The sequence below is a fragment of the Pan troglodytes genome, chromosome 19 (assembly GCF_028858775.2).
Source record: "Pan troglodytes isolate AG18354 chromosome 19, NHGRI_mPanTro3-v2.0_pri, whole genome shotgun sequence".
Taxonomy (NCBI): Eukaryota; Metazoa; Chordata; class Mammalia; order Primates; family Hominidae; genus Pan; species Pan troglodytes.
The window spans coordinates 20,111,058-20,123,955 of NC_072417.2; the positions used below are offsets into that span (position 1 = coordinate 20,111,058).

Below are 12,898 nucleotides of genomic sequence, written 5' to 3' on the forward strand. Positions count from 1 at the left end.
CTGACCAGACGGCCAACGGAGCCAGCAGCTGAACAGGTGGCGCAGGAGCTAGCAGGCAATCTCCCAGAGGGAGAGGGACCAAGAGCAGCAGGCAGTTCCCTAAGCCAAGAGCATCCCTCCTGAGCACTGAGGCCAGAGTGCAGTCCACTTACCTCCTCTATACCCTGCTAGTCTGCGGAGTCTTACCTCCACGTTCAACACCAATATTTTTCCAATTCCCGGACTTCTCATTTCAGCCCCTGATCCTCCAGAAAGAGGTGACCAGGCAAAGATTGGGGGGAAGTGGTGGGTTGACATTAATTGATAGGAACGGCTTCGAGCAGTTCATGCTGCCTTATCTCTCTCTCCTTTGGCTAGCGTGTGTCCGCTGGAGTCCGCGGGGTCGGTGATTAATAGGCGCCATCACTCACTGTCCAGGACGGCTGAAAGGCAGTAGGGAGGGGGTGGCCCTCCCCAGAACTGAGATAACAAGCAGCAGGAATAATGAGTGGTGTCACTCCACTTTTCATTTTGATGGAAAGTCATTACGGGAGTCAACGCCAGCGACAAAGAGCCATGAATCAACTGCTCTGCTATGAAATTAAAATCGAATTGCCGGCCACCCCCAACCCCTACCCTTCCTGGGAAATGGGGATGGGTAGGTGGCTTGGGAGAGGGCTGCTATCCTGGGGTGGGCTCTATCCGATCACAGAGCGGGCAGTTATGGGCAGGAAGTGGACAGGCAGCCAGGGAAGGTGACAGCTCCTGTCTCCACCTTGTTTATCAGACCCTTCCTCCCCAAACCGCATTTTCCCTCTGCCTGGAGGTAAGCTGTGATTAAAAGGAAAATACAGCTTTGCTGGCTCCAACAAGGCTGCTGCTTGACTGCTCCCCCAGGGCTTCTGGCCTGAGTCGGGCAGCCTGGGCCTGGTTATGGAAAGGGGCCCACATGTAGCCATCCCAGAGCCCCTTACTGAACCATTTGTAGATGTGGGGTCCTCCTTATCACCAGAAGCAAAGGGGAAAAGTCCTCAACTTGGGGCTCCACAGTGACAGCTGATGGCCTGGGGAGCCCACCTGGATCAGGGAGCCCACCTGGATCAAGAACCCCATGAAAACAGGTGCGAAGCCTCAACTGCAGGCTCAGAGAAGCAGCATAAGGAACTGTCAGTACTGAAGCAAGAGTTTTTTCCTCTTTTATTAAGTCCGCTATACTAACTAGAAGGAGAATCTGTGGTTTTCGCCTGATAGACCACAGGGCCAATCACCACAGCTTCTTGTAGAGAACACGGAGAGTGCCAAGATCACCATCAGGTGCCGCTTCCTTCCTGTGGCTTTCCATCTTCCAGTCAGCCTGGTCTTTTGCCTTGAAGGGCCCCAAAACAACAGCCCTGGCTATCATCTTCATCCCAAAAGCGGAGAAGATGGGCAGGCAAGAACACGGAGGGTCACAGAGAGGTTCCCATCAGGTTCACAGGGCGCCCACTGTACCTCCTGGAGATGTCAGCTTCAATCTGAAAGAATGATACCAAGTGGGCAGAAGCAGGGGTGCTCAGGGCCTCATTTTGCACAGACTGGGAGTCCTCCCACTGGCAGGCCTCCCTTTCCCATCTCACCAGCTTCTGCAGCTCCTTGGTCTTCTCCAGCAGCAGGTCCAGCTTAGGCTCCAGAGCCGCCTGCTCCTCAAGTGCCTCCTGCTGCTTCTGCACCATCAGCTCTTTCTTCAAAGCCAGCAGCTGGGACTGCTTCAGCTTTTGCTGGAGGAATTCAGTCACTCGGTCCACATACCTGTGCGGGGCACTCAGGTGAGTGCTGGGTTAGCTGTGCATCCTGAGCATTCCCATTCAGCTGCTGGGGAGGTGAGAGGCTCGGGAAACCAAACCCCCAATTGGCCGCTTACCCTCACATCCTTAAACCCTTTCCTTTTAAGGAAAACCCACTCCCAGTTCCCCTGTCCTACTCAGGAAGCAAGCAGATTCTTCCTGTATATGTGAAACCTCCCCGTCTTGTCCCAAAGAGAACCCCTATCCCCAGTGGATGGCAATGGCCAGGAGGCAGGGATGGGGTTTAAGGGGTCATGGAACAAGAGGAGGAATACAAGGAGGCAGAGCTGCTCAAGATGGCAGAGCCTTGCATCAAGGGGAAGCCAGACCTTGGTGAGGCCAGGATCATAAACAGGTGTTGCAACTGAAGACTGGTAAGCTTGCCAATCAGATCCTCCAGCACTGACACCATGGTAACCATCTTCTCTTTGGTCTGGCCCTGCAGGATGGCTGGAGCCAGCTGGAACTGGCTCACAGACAGGACATCTGCCTCCTCACTCAACTCCACTGCTCTCTGGGCTAAGAAGATCTCAAGCTGAGGACAGAAGAAAGATTGGTTCAGGCTGTACATGATGGCTCACACTTGCAATTCCAGCACTGTGGGAGGCCGAGGCAGGAGGATCGCTTGAGGCCAGGAGTTCAAGACCAGCCTGGGAAACGATGAGACCCTGTCTCTACAGAAATGTTTAAAATTAGCCAAACATGGTGGTGTATGCCTGTAGCCCCAGCTACTCAGGAGGCTGAGGCGGGAGGATCACTTGAGCCCAGGAGTTCGAGGTTATAGTGAGCTATGATTGCTGCACTGCACTCCAGACTGGGCGACAGAGAAACTCTTTTTTAAAAAAAAGGAAGAAAGAAAAAAAGAAGATAAATTGGTTCAAACTGAGAGAAGAACTCAGAATCTAAGCCCTCGGACTACTCGAAATGCAAAAATGAGACCTGAGGGCTAGACTCTGGGTAAGGAGTTTCCTCTGAACACTGTAAGCGCTAGGAGAGACTACTGTCACCCTTCAGTCCCCACCTCCTATCTCATCCTAACCCCGGACCTCTGTCCTTTCTCCCCAGCCTGGGATCAGATAACTGAGAATACAGAGACTCAAAGGGTTCTCTCTGCCCAGGGAAGGTATTTGTCTCCATGGGAGGAATGAGATTCAGGGAACAGAAATACATGTTTGAGAAGCACCGGATTAAGGCAAGGCTGAAAAGAATACAAGAGCCAGCCATATTAACTTATCAATCCTATTCTGCCGTTAAAACTTCACAGATATCTTTTGTCCTCTCCCCTTGAGGCTGGGAGGAGCCTCTGGGCAGAAAGAGGAGAGAACTGGGTGAGGACAGAACTTTCAGGAGGCTCTCCGAACCAGCAGGCTACTGGGAAGGGGGCAGATACAGAGATTAACAAAGACAGGACCCCGTCCTCCCAGCCTTACAACAAAGGTCCAAGAACGCTGGCTCCTTACGCTGGGCTGCTCAACACCTTAGCCACAGGGATCGTGCTTAAACACAAATGAGATCATGTTCCTACCCTGCTCGAAACCTCCAACAGCTTCCCAGTTCACTCAGAGGCAAACCAAGGTTCAGACGCTACATCTCTGAGCTCTTCTACTCCCCACCAGCTCTCTCTCCTCAGCCACACCAGCCTCCACGTTGCTGGTCAACTGTGCAAGGTCTGCTCCCACCTCGGGACCTCTGCACTTGCTCTCTCTGCCTGGGAAGCCCTTCTGCCAGACATCTGCATGGTTCTCTCTGCACCGCCTGCAGTCTTGATTACAGGTCACCTTCTCAATGAGGCCTTCCCTGACCACCAGATACAAAACCATAGCCCTTTCCAACATCCTCGTCATCCTCCCCTACTTTCTCTTTCTCCGTGGCATTTAGTGCCATCTAGCATCCTGCATATTTTATTTATTTACCTTCTTTCCAGTCTGCATTCCCCATTAGAATATAAGCTCCATGAGGTCAAGGACTTTGACTGTCTTATTCACCACCCAAGTTCTGGTGCCTAAGATAGTGCCAGGTGCCCAGGAGGTACCTGATAAGTAACTGGATGAATAGGAGGCATCTAATACGTGAGGCTCCTGCTGTAAGACACAGATAGCACTCACACCCTTCACACAAACAGGAGGGGTCAGGTCAGGCATCTGGAGTGAGGCCACCTGTGCTGGTGCCATGCCTCCCCCCTGCATCTTCCAGAGATGACAGTACCTCCATGAGCTCATCAAGGAACTGATTCCGGGTCTCAGTGTATTCAAGCAGTGTCAGGGCATCTGGGCCCCTGGCAACACCTTCTGGAGCTGCCAGGAAGAGACAGAGAAGTGATAAAGGATCAGAGGACTGGAGAAGGAAAAGACCCTCAAGTGTGAGAAGCCCTGGAGGATTAATACGGACAGACTCACTGTGCTAAAGCCACTTCTTGTTCTAATCCAAGGGGGAAGGCTACCTTGTCCCAGGTGTCTCAGCTCTAATCAGGTACCACTTTCCAACTCCCAGACTGAGAGGAGGACCAGAGCTGGGTTCAGAGGGGTAGAAAGGCCGGCTCTCTGCTCTGGTGGACCGCAGGAGGTAAAGTTTCATCCTGCACCGCCCTCTAGTGGCTCAGACACCACTACGTCTTCTCTGCTGTTGGGGCGGGGGTCATGTCACACTCCAGGGCCCCGATCCCCCTAGAGCCCTCCTACCATAACAGCTGGCCCACATTTGGTCTCTAAAAAGTTGAGAGTTTCTAAACTCTCAACTTTTAAGAACCTCTCTTGGGCCAGGCACGGTGGCTCACACCTATAATCCCAGCATTTGGGAGACCGAGGCAGGTGGATCACCTGAGGTCAAGAGTTCGAGACCAGCCTGACCAACATGGAGAAACCCCATCTCTACTAAAAAAATATAAAATTAGCTGTGCGTGGTGGTGCATGCCTGTAATCCCAGCTACTTGGAAGGCTGAGGCAGGAGAATAGCTTGAACCCAGGAGGTGGAGGTTGCAGCGAGCTGAGATCATGCCATTGCACTCCAGTCTGGGCAACAAGAGCGAAACTCCGTCTCCAAAAAAAAAAAAAAAAAAAGAACCTCTCTTGGTCCCCCTCAGCTCACATCCTCATCAAGGTTTTGAGAAACAGTTAAATGTGCAAGAAGCCTCATCTTAGTGCTGCATTTTTTCTGTTTCTACACACGTGGGGGCCCTTGAGCACCCCACTTTTGCCAGGGCTGCAGGGGATGGTGCACTTACCCTGGGTTCCTGCTTCCAGCACTGTGATCTGCAAAGCAACAGCATCGTCTCCCCAGTCTATCCCATCACCTCCAGGATCCTGGAAGGAGAGCAAAGAACCACAGCAATGGGGGGAGAATTTTCCTGAGCCAAGGAGCCAGAATAAACCAAAGCCCTTGATGAGGTCAATGGCTGCACATTCCAACTCTATTAAGGATTTGCAGCCCTGACTTAGGTGGCAAAAATGGCAGTATGGCCCATCATCCCTGCTCTGTAGTGTTCCCACCTGCCTTTACCCCTACACCCTGTACCAAACACCAAGAAAAAGGACATCAAAATTTAACTCTCACATGGGCTGGGCGCAGTGGCTCACGCTTGTAATCCCAGCACCTCAGGAGGCCGAGGCAGGTGGATCACCTGAGGTCAGGAGTTACCAGCATGGCCAACACGGCGAAACCCCGTCTCTATTAAAAATACAAAAATTAGCCGGGCGCGGTGGCTCACGCCTGTAATCCCAGCACTTTGGGAGGCTGAGGCGGGCAGATCACGAGGTCAGGAGATCGAGACCATCTGGCTAACATGGTGAAACCCCATCTCTACTAAAAATACAAAACAATTAGCCGGGCGTGGTGGCGGGCGCCTGTAGTCCCAGCTACTCAGGAGGCTGAGGCAGGAGAATGGCGTGAACCCGGGAGGCAGAGCTTGCAGTGAGCCAAGATGATGCCACTGCACTCCAGCCTGGGCGACAGAGTGAGACTCTGTCTCAACAAACAAACAAACAAAATACAAAAATTAGAGGGGTGTGGTGGTGGGCGCCTATAATCACGGCTACTTGGGAGGCTGAGGCAGGAGAATCACTTGAACCCGGGAGGCGGAAGTTGCAGTGAGCCGAGATCGCACCACTGCATTCCAGCCTGGGCGACAGAATGAGACTCTGTCTCAAAAAACAAAACAAAACTCTGACGTGTGACGTGTGAAACTCTGCCTCCCTTGGACTATACCTGGTCTTAGAGCTATGAACTTCAAGTGATGCCTTTACAGACACAAATGACACTTTTCTTATGGTTAGAGTAGTGATCAGAGAGAGACAGACTGAGAAGGCCTCCTCACCTTTGAATCTGATTCCGGGAAGATGCCCCAGTCGATTCCAGCAGCCTCAGCAGAGATGCCAGAGTCAGTCCCCTCAGACACTGCCTCTACCCCAAAGTCGCCCCAGTCAATCTGGAAAGGGAAAGAGAGTGTTAGCTCATGGAAGATGGATTTAAAAAGGGCTGGGCGTGGTGGCTCATGTCTGTAACCCCAGTACTTTGGGAGGCCGAGGATAGTGGATTGCTTGAGCCCAGGAGTTTGAGACCAGCCTGGGCAATATGGCAAAATCCTGTCCCTACAAAGATGTTAATAAAAAATTAGCTAGGAGTGGTGGTGCAAACCTGTAATCCCAGCTATCTTGGAGGCTGACTTGGGAGGATCGCTTGAGGCTGAGAGGCAGAGGTTGCAGTCAGCAAGGATCATGCCACTGCACTCCAGCCTGGGCAACAGAGCAAGGCCCAGTCTCAAAAATAAATTAATTTAAAAAGGAGGGTGGGGCTGCCTTCCCACAGGCCTCAGCTGCTTCTGTAGAGAGCACACTGTTCAAATGCAGTGGCCTCTAAGCTACCCCAAAGAAAGCCCATCTTCAGAGAGCTCACATGATGGAGGTTCCGAGTTCAAAGCGAACCACCTTGCAAAGCCTCTGTGGCACTCACTCACCTATACTCAGAAAAATAAAGGAGTAGGGCCTCCTGGGCCCTTCTACCTACGGTCACTCTCACAGAAATCCTCCCTTCTTCTCTCTGGGTCTTGGGTTGGGCTGTTGGGGGTGGGGAGGGGACAAGCAGCTCCCACTCCACTCCTACAGCTCATCACAAGGCCCATCTTACCGCATCTTCTGCCACCTGCTCAGGAAGCTCCTCGAGGTGGGGTCGTTCCACCACAGAGGGCTCTGTCCCTGTCCTCCACTCGTACACCGTTGAGTTTCCCCGCTTCTGCACGAACCGCAGCATTGGCAACACCTGCTCTGTGGGGCTTCAACAGAGCACACAACTGACTCTCCTGCCGACCATGCATAAGGCCAACACTGGGCTTTGGCCTGGGCCACATGGTCAAATGGGCAAGGCCCCCACAGGTTCAGGTGTGTAAAGAGTTCAAATGTTATATGGGAACAAGACAACTGGAGAAGGGACATGAGCTGGGGAACACAGGCGAAGCACCCCCACCAGGAGAAGCTGAGGCCTCTCTACCTCTCACACACAAACCCCACAGATGCCTGGTACACGTCAATGGCTTCCCCCAGGGACTGCTGAGCCGCTGCCCCAATCTCAGCCAGCTGACTCGGCAGGTCCTTCACCAGGGCCAGCAGTTCTCCTCGGACATTTTCGCCCTAGAGAGGGGAGAAGAGGTGGAGTCCAACAGATTGAAGAAAACATCCAAAGACCGAAGAAAAGTAAGACACTGGCCCAAAGGGGGCGCAACCAGGCTGAGGGGTCAGACGGGGTCAGAGGAAGACAAGCAGGGGCCCAGGTGTCCTCTGGCTGCAAAGAGGCTGCCGCCGCTCACCATGATGCCATACTGCTTGCAGGAGTGGTAGAACTGCTCCCGCATCTCGGCAGCCCCTGCCTGGCACTCCTCCTCCTTGCGGCTGTATTCTTGTTGCAGCTGCTGGCACTTGGCAATCTGCTTCTTCAGTGAGGGGATCTCATAGTTGACATTCCGAACCAGGAGGCTAGAGAGTTCCACTGAGAAGTGCCCAGGAAATTCAGCCCAGGACACCCCCACATGAGGCAGGCATGCCCCAGGATGCACACACACCCTTTGTGGTGGTGAAGAGCACGAAGTCAGCTTCCCAGCCCCACTTGTTCCCAGCTGTGGAGCCTAAGACAAGTTGTTTAACCCCTCTAATCCAACCCTCATCGGTAAAACAGCGACAATAACATTTATCATGAAGATGCAAGAGAGAATCCCCATGACACACCAAGCACAATTCCTTGCATTTAGTAGATGCTCAGTAAATATTAGCCATTATTATTATTTATACTACACCCAACCCAAACACAGTTAGTCCTGTAGTTGCTCTCTCTCAGGCACTTGATATTCGCTCCCAGGAAAACCCGTGCCTCTTCTGCCTTGTGTAGAATGGGGATGCGGGGGTGGGGGTGGGGGCAGCACACTCCCGCTAACCAAGAGGTGAGTGGTGGAGGACCCACACACACCTGCTCGCTGAGGCACGGCGAATGCCCACTACCGGCCTGGACCTCCTCCTTCCCCCAGCACTCCACCCAGGGAAAATCAATTCCATCAAAAACAATTGATTTTACCACCTACAAACAGGCAACATCTACACTCCAGTCTCTTCCCACTCACAGACTGTGCCTCCTATAAGCCTGGTATCTCAGAACTCTGAGAGTGGGCTTCCCCATGGATACCAGGGCTCCCAGGCCGGGCCACTTTACCTAAGTAGGTGTTGTCCTTCTCATACAGGGCTATAATCTCCTGCCAATCCTGAGTAAGAACAGAAAAACAATGTTAAGCCAGAAAAGCACTCGACAGCCACATCCCAGCTCAATCCCTAAACAGGGTAAGTTCTCCCAGCCTTTACATCACATCAAACAGAAACTCCTTGTCCTTCTTTCAACTCTGCTGGCTGGACCACCCATTTTAAGAGTGCAGGCAATCCCTAAAGCAGTGGGTTTGAAAATTAAACTCAGGGATAGGATCCACTTTTGGAGTAAACTATAGAGACAGAGTGAAAGTTCAGGAAATATTCTATGTAGGCATCCCCACTGGAGCCTCAGAGAGACCACAGAGGCTATGACTCCTCGGATTGGATGTCCCCAACCACATACTACCAGCCCTTGGCCCACACTTGCCTTCATCCGCTGTGAAGAGTATCGGCCAAAAATATTCTTCGTGGAGGCCTCTGTGCCTTTGAGAAGGTCCAGGATTCTTAGGCAGTGAAAGTAGTGAATGTCTAGAAAGCAAGAGACGGGATTTTGAGAACTAAAGTATCTTCTTCACCTACTCTGGGCACTGCAGGTGGCTGATTCATGTATAATATACTGCCAGTAACTTTAGTGTGTAGCTTTTCCCTAAATCATTTCATAGTGGAAGAAGCCAGCATCTATACCTCAAATAAAAATCGCTCCCTCTCTAAAGGCCAGCCCTGGTGGCTAAATAACAAGAGAGTAGCTCAGCTGATACATACTACCTCAGCAAAGAGGGGACTCCAGTGACAGCCCCTAAGCACTCACAGGACCCAGACAGCAGCTGGGCGATCTCTTCGCTCTCTGGCATGTCCTGGATGGCAGCATTGATCTTCTCGCGGATCGTCAGCACCAGACTCTGCCATTTCAGGCTGCAGTGCCTTCTGTCCACCAGCCAATCTACGTGAGAAGCACCCAAATTAGAGCATTCCCATTCACATCACCAAAATTCCATCACTAATTCGAGTGAAATACACTGAAATTAGTCTAAAAGTTTTCTTTACATTGGTTAAAGTATGGGGGTCATGGGAAGATGGGAATAAAGACAAGCCCAAAGAGATGCCTGGGGCTAAACCAGGCTCTGACAATCTGACTTCATTAGCAGTGTGATTTTTATAGAGCAATTGCCTCAACAAAGGGATAACAAAAAGTTTAAATTGGTCCTGAAAGTGCCACTTTTGACCATTCTCAATTCCCCATAGTATTTTTGCTTCTATGAGTAATTATATCTTTCTTCCTGACAAGAGGATGCTGCTCAACTTCCATTTCCTCAGGGCTGGGATTAACCATGACAATGGAAAATACAAGATGGTTATGCCAAGTACTGGATGAATGAACAGCTGCAAAGCCCCTAATACCTACAGCGCCCTAAGGACTAGATAACATGACTCTATTGTGAACAGTGAAGTACCACCCTGTACATGTGAATACCAATGGGACTGACCTCTCAAAGTCTGGGCCCAGATTTGTGGCTTCAGAGCCATGCATATTTCCTCAGTGAGAGCTAAGAGCTGAGCTTTGTGGCCAGATGGTCCTGGGTTCTCGTTATCAAGTTTCTTGAGCAAGTCTACTATTCTGTGCCTCAGTTTTCCCACATGTAAAATGGGGAATAGTAAGACACTGACTAGAAAAGGGAATGCAGGTAAAACACTGAACAGTGTGCCTGAGACACGGCAAGGACTCAAAAAATCATAGTGATCATTTTTATCATGTCAAGTGCCTAAAACAGCACCTGGTACAAAAAAAAACCCTCAATGAATGGTGGTCATTTTATTGGTCCTTTTCATGACCAAGAACAAGCTCACACACCAAGACTGCACATGGGCTGAAGGGCCAGTACAAATCTGAAGGGAGGCTAAAGAAGCTTCCCCCGTGACCACCAAGCAGGACTGACTAAATGGCACTACAGAGTGGTGAATTCAGAACTTGAACTCTGCCAACCGGTCAAACGCTGGGGTCCCACACTAGTATCAGTTATACTCTCTCTGCTATATTCCTGTAAAGTTTTCAGAAAGAAAAATTCTGTTGATGTCACAGAACTAGAAGCAACGGACTGGGGTAGTCAAACAGACACCATCTTAAGGACAAGATTGGCATCAAATCCATGAATCCAATAAGCATTTTAAAATGCCAGGAGCTGTGTGATCAGATGAAGAGGCCTTCCCTGACTATGAACTGGGGAGGAGGTATGTAGGCCCCATACAGACAACCTGGAGATGGCCTGGACACTAAAAGGTTTTCATTTGCAACTGGGTCTTAGGTCCCTCTTCCTCCTAAAATCAAGGGGGAGGTGGAAGCTTTTTAAATGAGGTTTTTTTTTTTTTTCCTGGCATAATGCAAAAGGCATGGACAGTGGGTCAGACAGACTTAAGTTCCAATTCAGATGTGCCACTTAGTGGTTGACTGTTTTTTGTCTTCTTTTTGAGATGGAGTTTCGCTCTCGTTGCCCAGGCTGGAGTGCAATAGTGAGATCTCCACTCACCGCAACCTCTGCCTCCCGGGTTCAAGCAATTCTCCCACCTCAGCCTCCCGAGTAGCTGGGATTACAGGCATGTGCTCCCATGCCCGGCTACTTTTTATTTTTATTTTTTTGTATTTTTAGTCATGGAGACATGGAGACAAGGTTTCTCCATGTTGGTCAGGCTGGTCTCGAACTCCCGACCTCAGGTGATTCGCCCGCCTCGGCCTCCCAAAGTGCTGGGATTACAGGCATGAGCCACCGCGCCCGGCCGTGGTTGACTGTTTTTAAAGCGAGTCATTTATCCTGTCCCTGAATGATACGATAACATATGTTATTAAAGGAGAAAACGCAGGTCAAACAGACTGTACATATGGTTCGTTCCCGCTGCTATCAGGGAAGCAGGTCTGGCCACAGATGGGGCATAGAACGAGGCCAGTGGTCAGCATCTCGACTCAGGCTTTCGGGTGTCAGAGCTCCCGGCTATTGGACACAGGGGGCAACGCACAGGCCTCCCCCCGACAGCCAGCTGCGCGGTGGCGCCCCCTCCTACCGAGCAGCTTGCTGGTCTGGATGTCGATGGGCACGTGCTGATGGTCCTGGCGGGAAACACGGTGGGGAGGGGGGCGTGAGCGCGGAGAGAGGACATACCACTCGCGCGCTCATTTCAACGTCCCAGCCACCACCCTGCAGGGCCAGAACGGGGCCAGAGCGATGGGCTGGGTTGAGCCGCTCCCGGAGGGAGACCGGAGACACAGGTTAGGGGTCCGCGGCCAGTCCCCAGCACACCCAGCTCCTGTCCCCACACCTCCATCTTTTCTCCACTTCCGCTTCAGGCTGGAGACTGTGGCCCGCCCCGCCCTACCACCAATCCAGTGGCGTTGTGGCCGAGCCTCCGTTTAGACACAAACGGGCCTCCTTCGGCCACGTCGCCGCCTTCCGTACAGCCAATCAGGGTTTACGCTCCACTCAGGCCTCAAGCCCCGCCCACCCCAGGCTCCGAATGGCTGAGCTCGGGAGGGGCGGGAGAATGGAGACAGCCAATTGGAGACGCGAGGCGGGCTCAGGGCAGGGGACGGGAGGGGGTGCGCTGCAGCGGCCGTGCGATTGCGACAGGCGGCGCTCGAGAGCCCAGCCTGGCAGCCGCTTCCCCTGGCGGGCACTGGGTCCTCTCCACGCAGATTGAGGCGTCTGCTGGCGGGGTCCTAGCGCCGATCTGGGAGGCCGTTGCAAATACCTTCTTCCCTCCTTGCGTCGCTTTACCATCCAGAGCAGTGTGCAGGTCTCTTGTGGCACTTGTCATGCTTTGCCTTCTCATTCAGTTTCTCTAATAGACATGGTTGAGCACCTGCAACGTGTTGGGCGATTAGGGCAGGGAAGGGGAGGGAGGAGAGTCGGTGAGACGTCCCAAAGAGAACACCTACACTGAGTCTAAACGAAGAGCTGAAGATAGCTGGGTGATGTGGGAAGAGGAGTTTTAGGTGGAGGAAACTACACAGACGAAGCTTAGGTGGCCACAAACTGCAAGAGGGGTGCAAGCAACAACAGGAAGGCAGGACGGGCAACGTAATTTGTGAGGTCCAGTGCAAAATGGAAATGCACAGCTGCTTGTTACAAAATGATGAAGAATTTCAAGATGAAGTCGGCTCCGCGGGCAGGCCAACCTCTATGCCGTAGATGGTTTGAGGCAGCGAGTGGCTAGAGGAGAGGCTGTAAGGGTGGAAAGGCCATATCAAAGGGAGCCTTATTAAGGAACTTGGACTTCATCCTTTCAGACAGAGGAATCACAGAAGGGGTTTGAGGCAGGGAGGAACCTGTACAGATAGGCTGCTGGGATGATGGATGCATGGGAGATAAGACTGGGGACAAGGAGGCTGGAAGGAGGTTGTTATCGAGGGATTATAGCCTGAGCTGGGACACA

The 12,898-nt window shown here is 52.0% G+C and overlaps 1 protein-coding gene across 2 annotated transcripts; it reads right to left on the minus strand.

The window, feature by feature from the left end:
• Window positions 1-1,153: 1,153 nt before the first annotated feature.
• Window positions 1,154-11,894, minus strand: CDK5RAP3 (CDK5 regulatory subunit associated protein 3). Of its 2 annotated transcripts, none has more exons than XM_063798066.1 (15): window positions 11,786-11,816; window positions 11,531-11,576; window positions 9,245-9,419; window positions 8,907-9,007; window positions 8,490-8,538; window positions 7,597-7,775; window positions 7,281-7,420; window positions 6,921-7,065; window positions 6,112-6,222; window positions 5,023-5,101; window positions 4,008-4,096; window positions 2,132-2,337; window positions 1,596-1,767; window positions 1,471-1,493; window positions 1,154-1,345 (listed from the first exon to the last, which is right to left on the minus strand). In XM_063798066.1, the coding sequence occupies exons 4-15, from the start codon at window positions 8,910-8,912 to the stop codon at window positions 1,198-1,200; spliced, it is 1,347 nt and encodes a 448-aa protein (XP_063654136.1). In that variant the 5' UTR covers window positions 8,913-9,007; window positions 9,245-9,419; window positions 11,531-11,576; window positions 11,786-11,816; the 3' UTR covers window positions 1,154-1,197.
• Window positions 11,895-12,898: the final 1,004 nt, after the last annotated feature.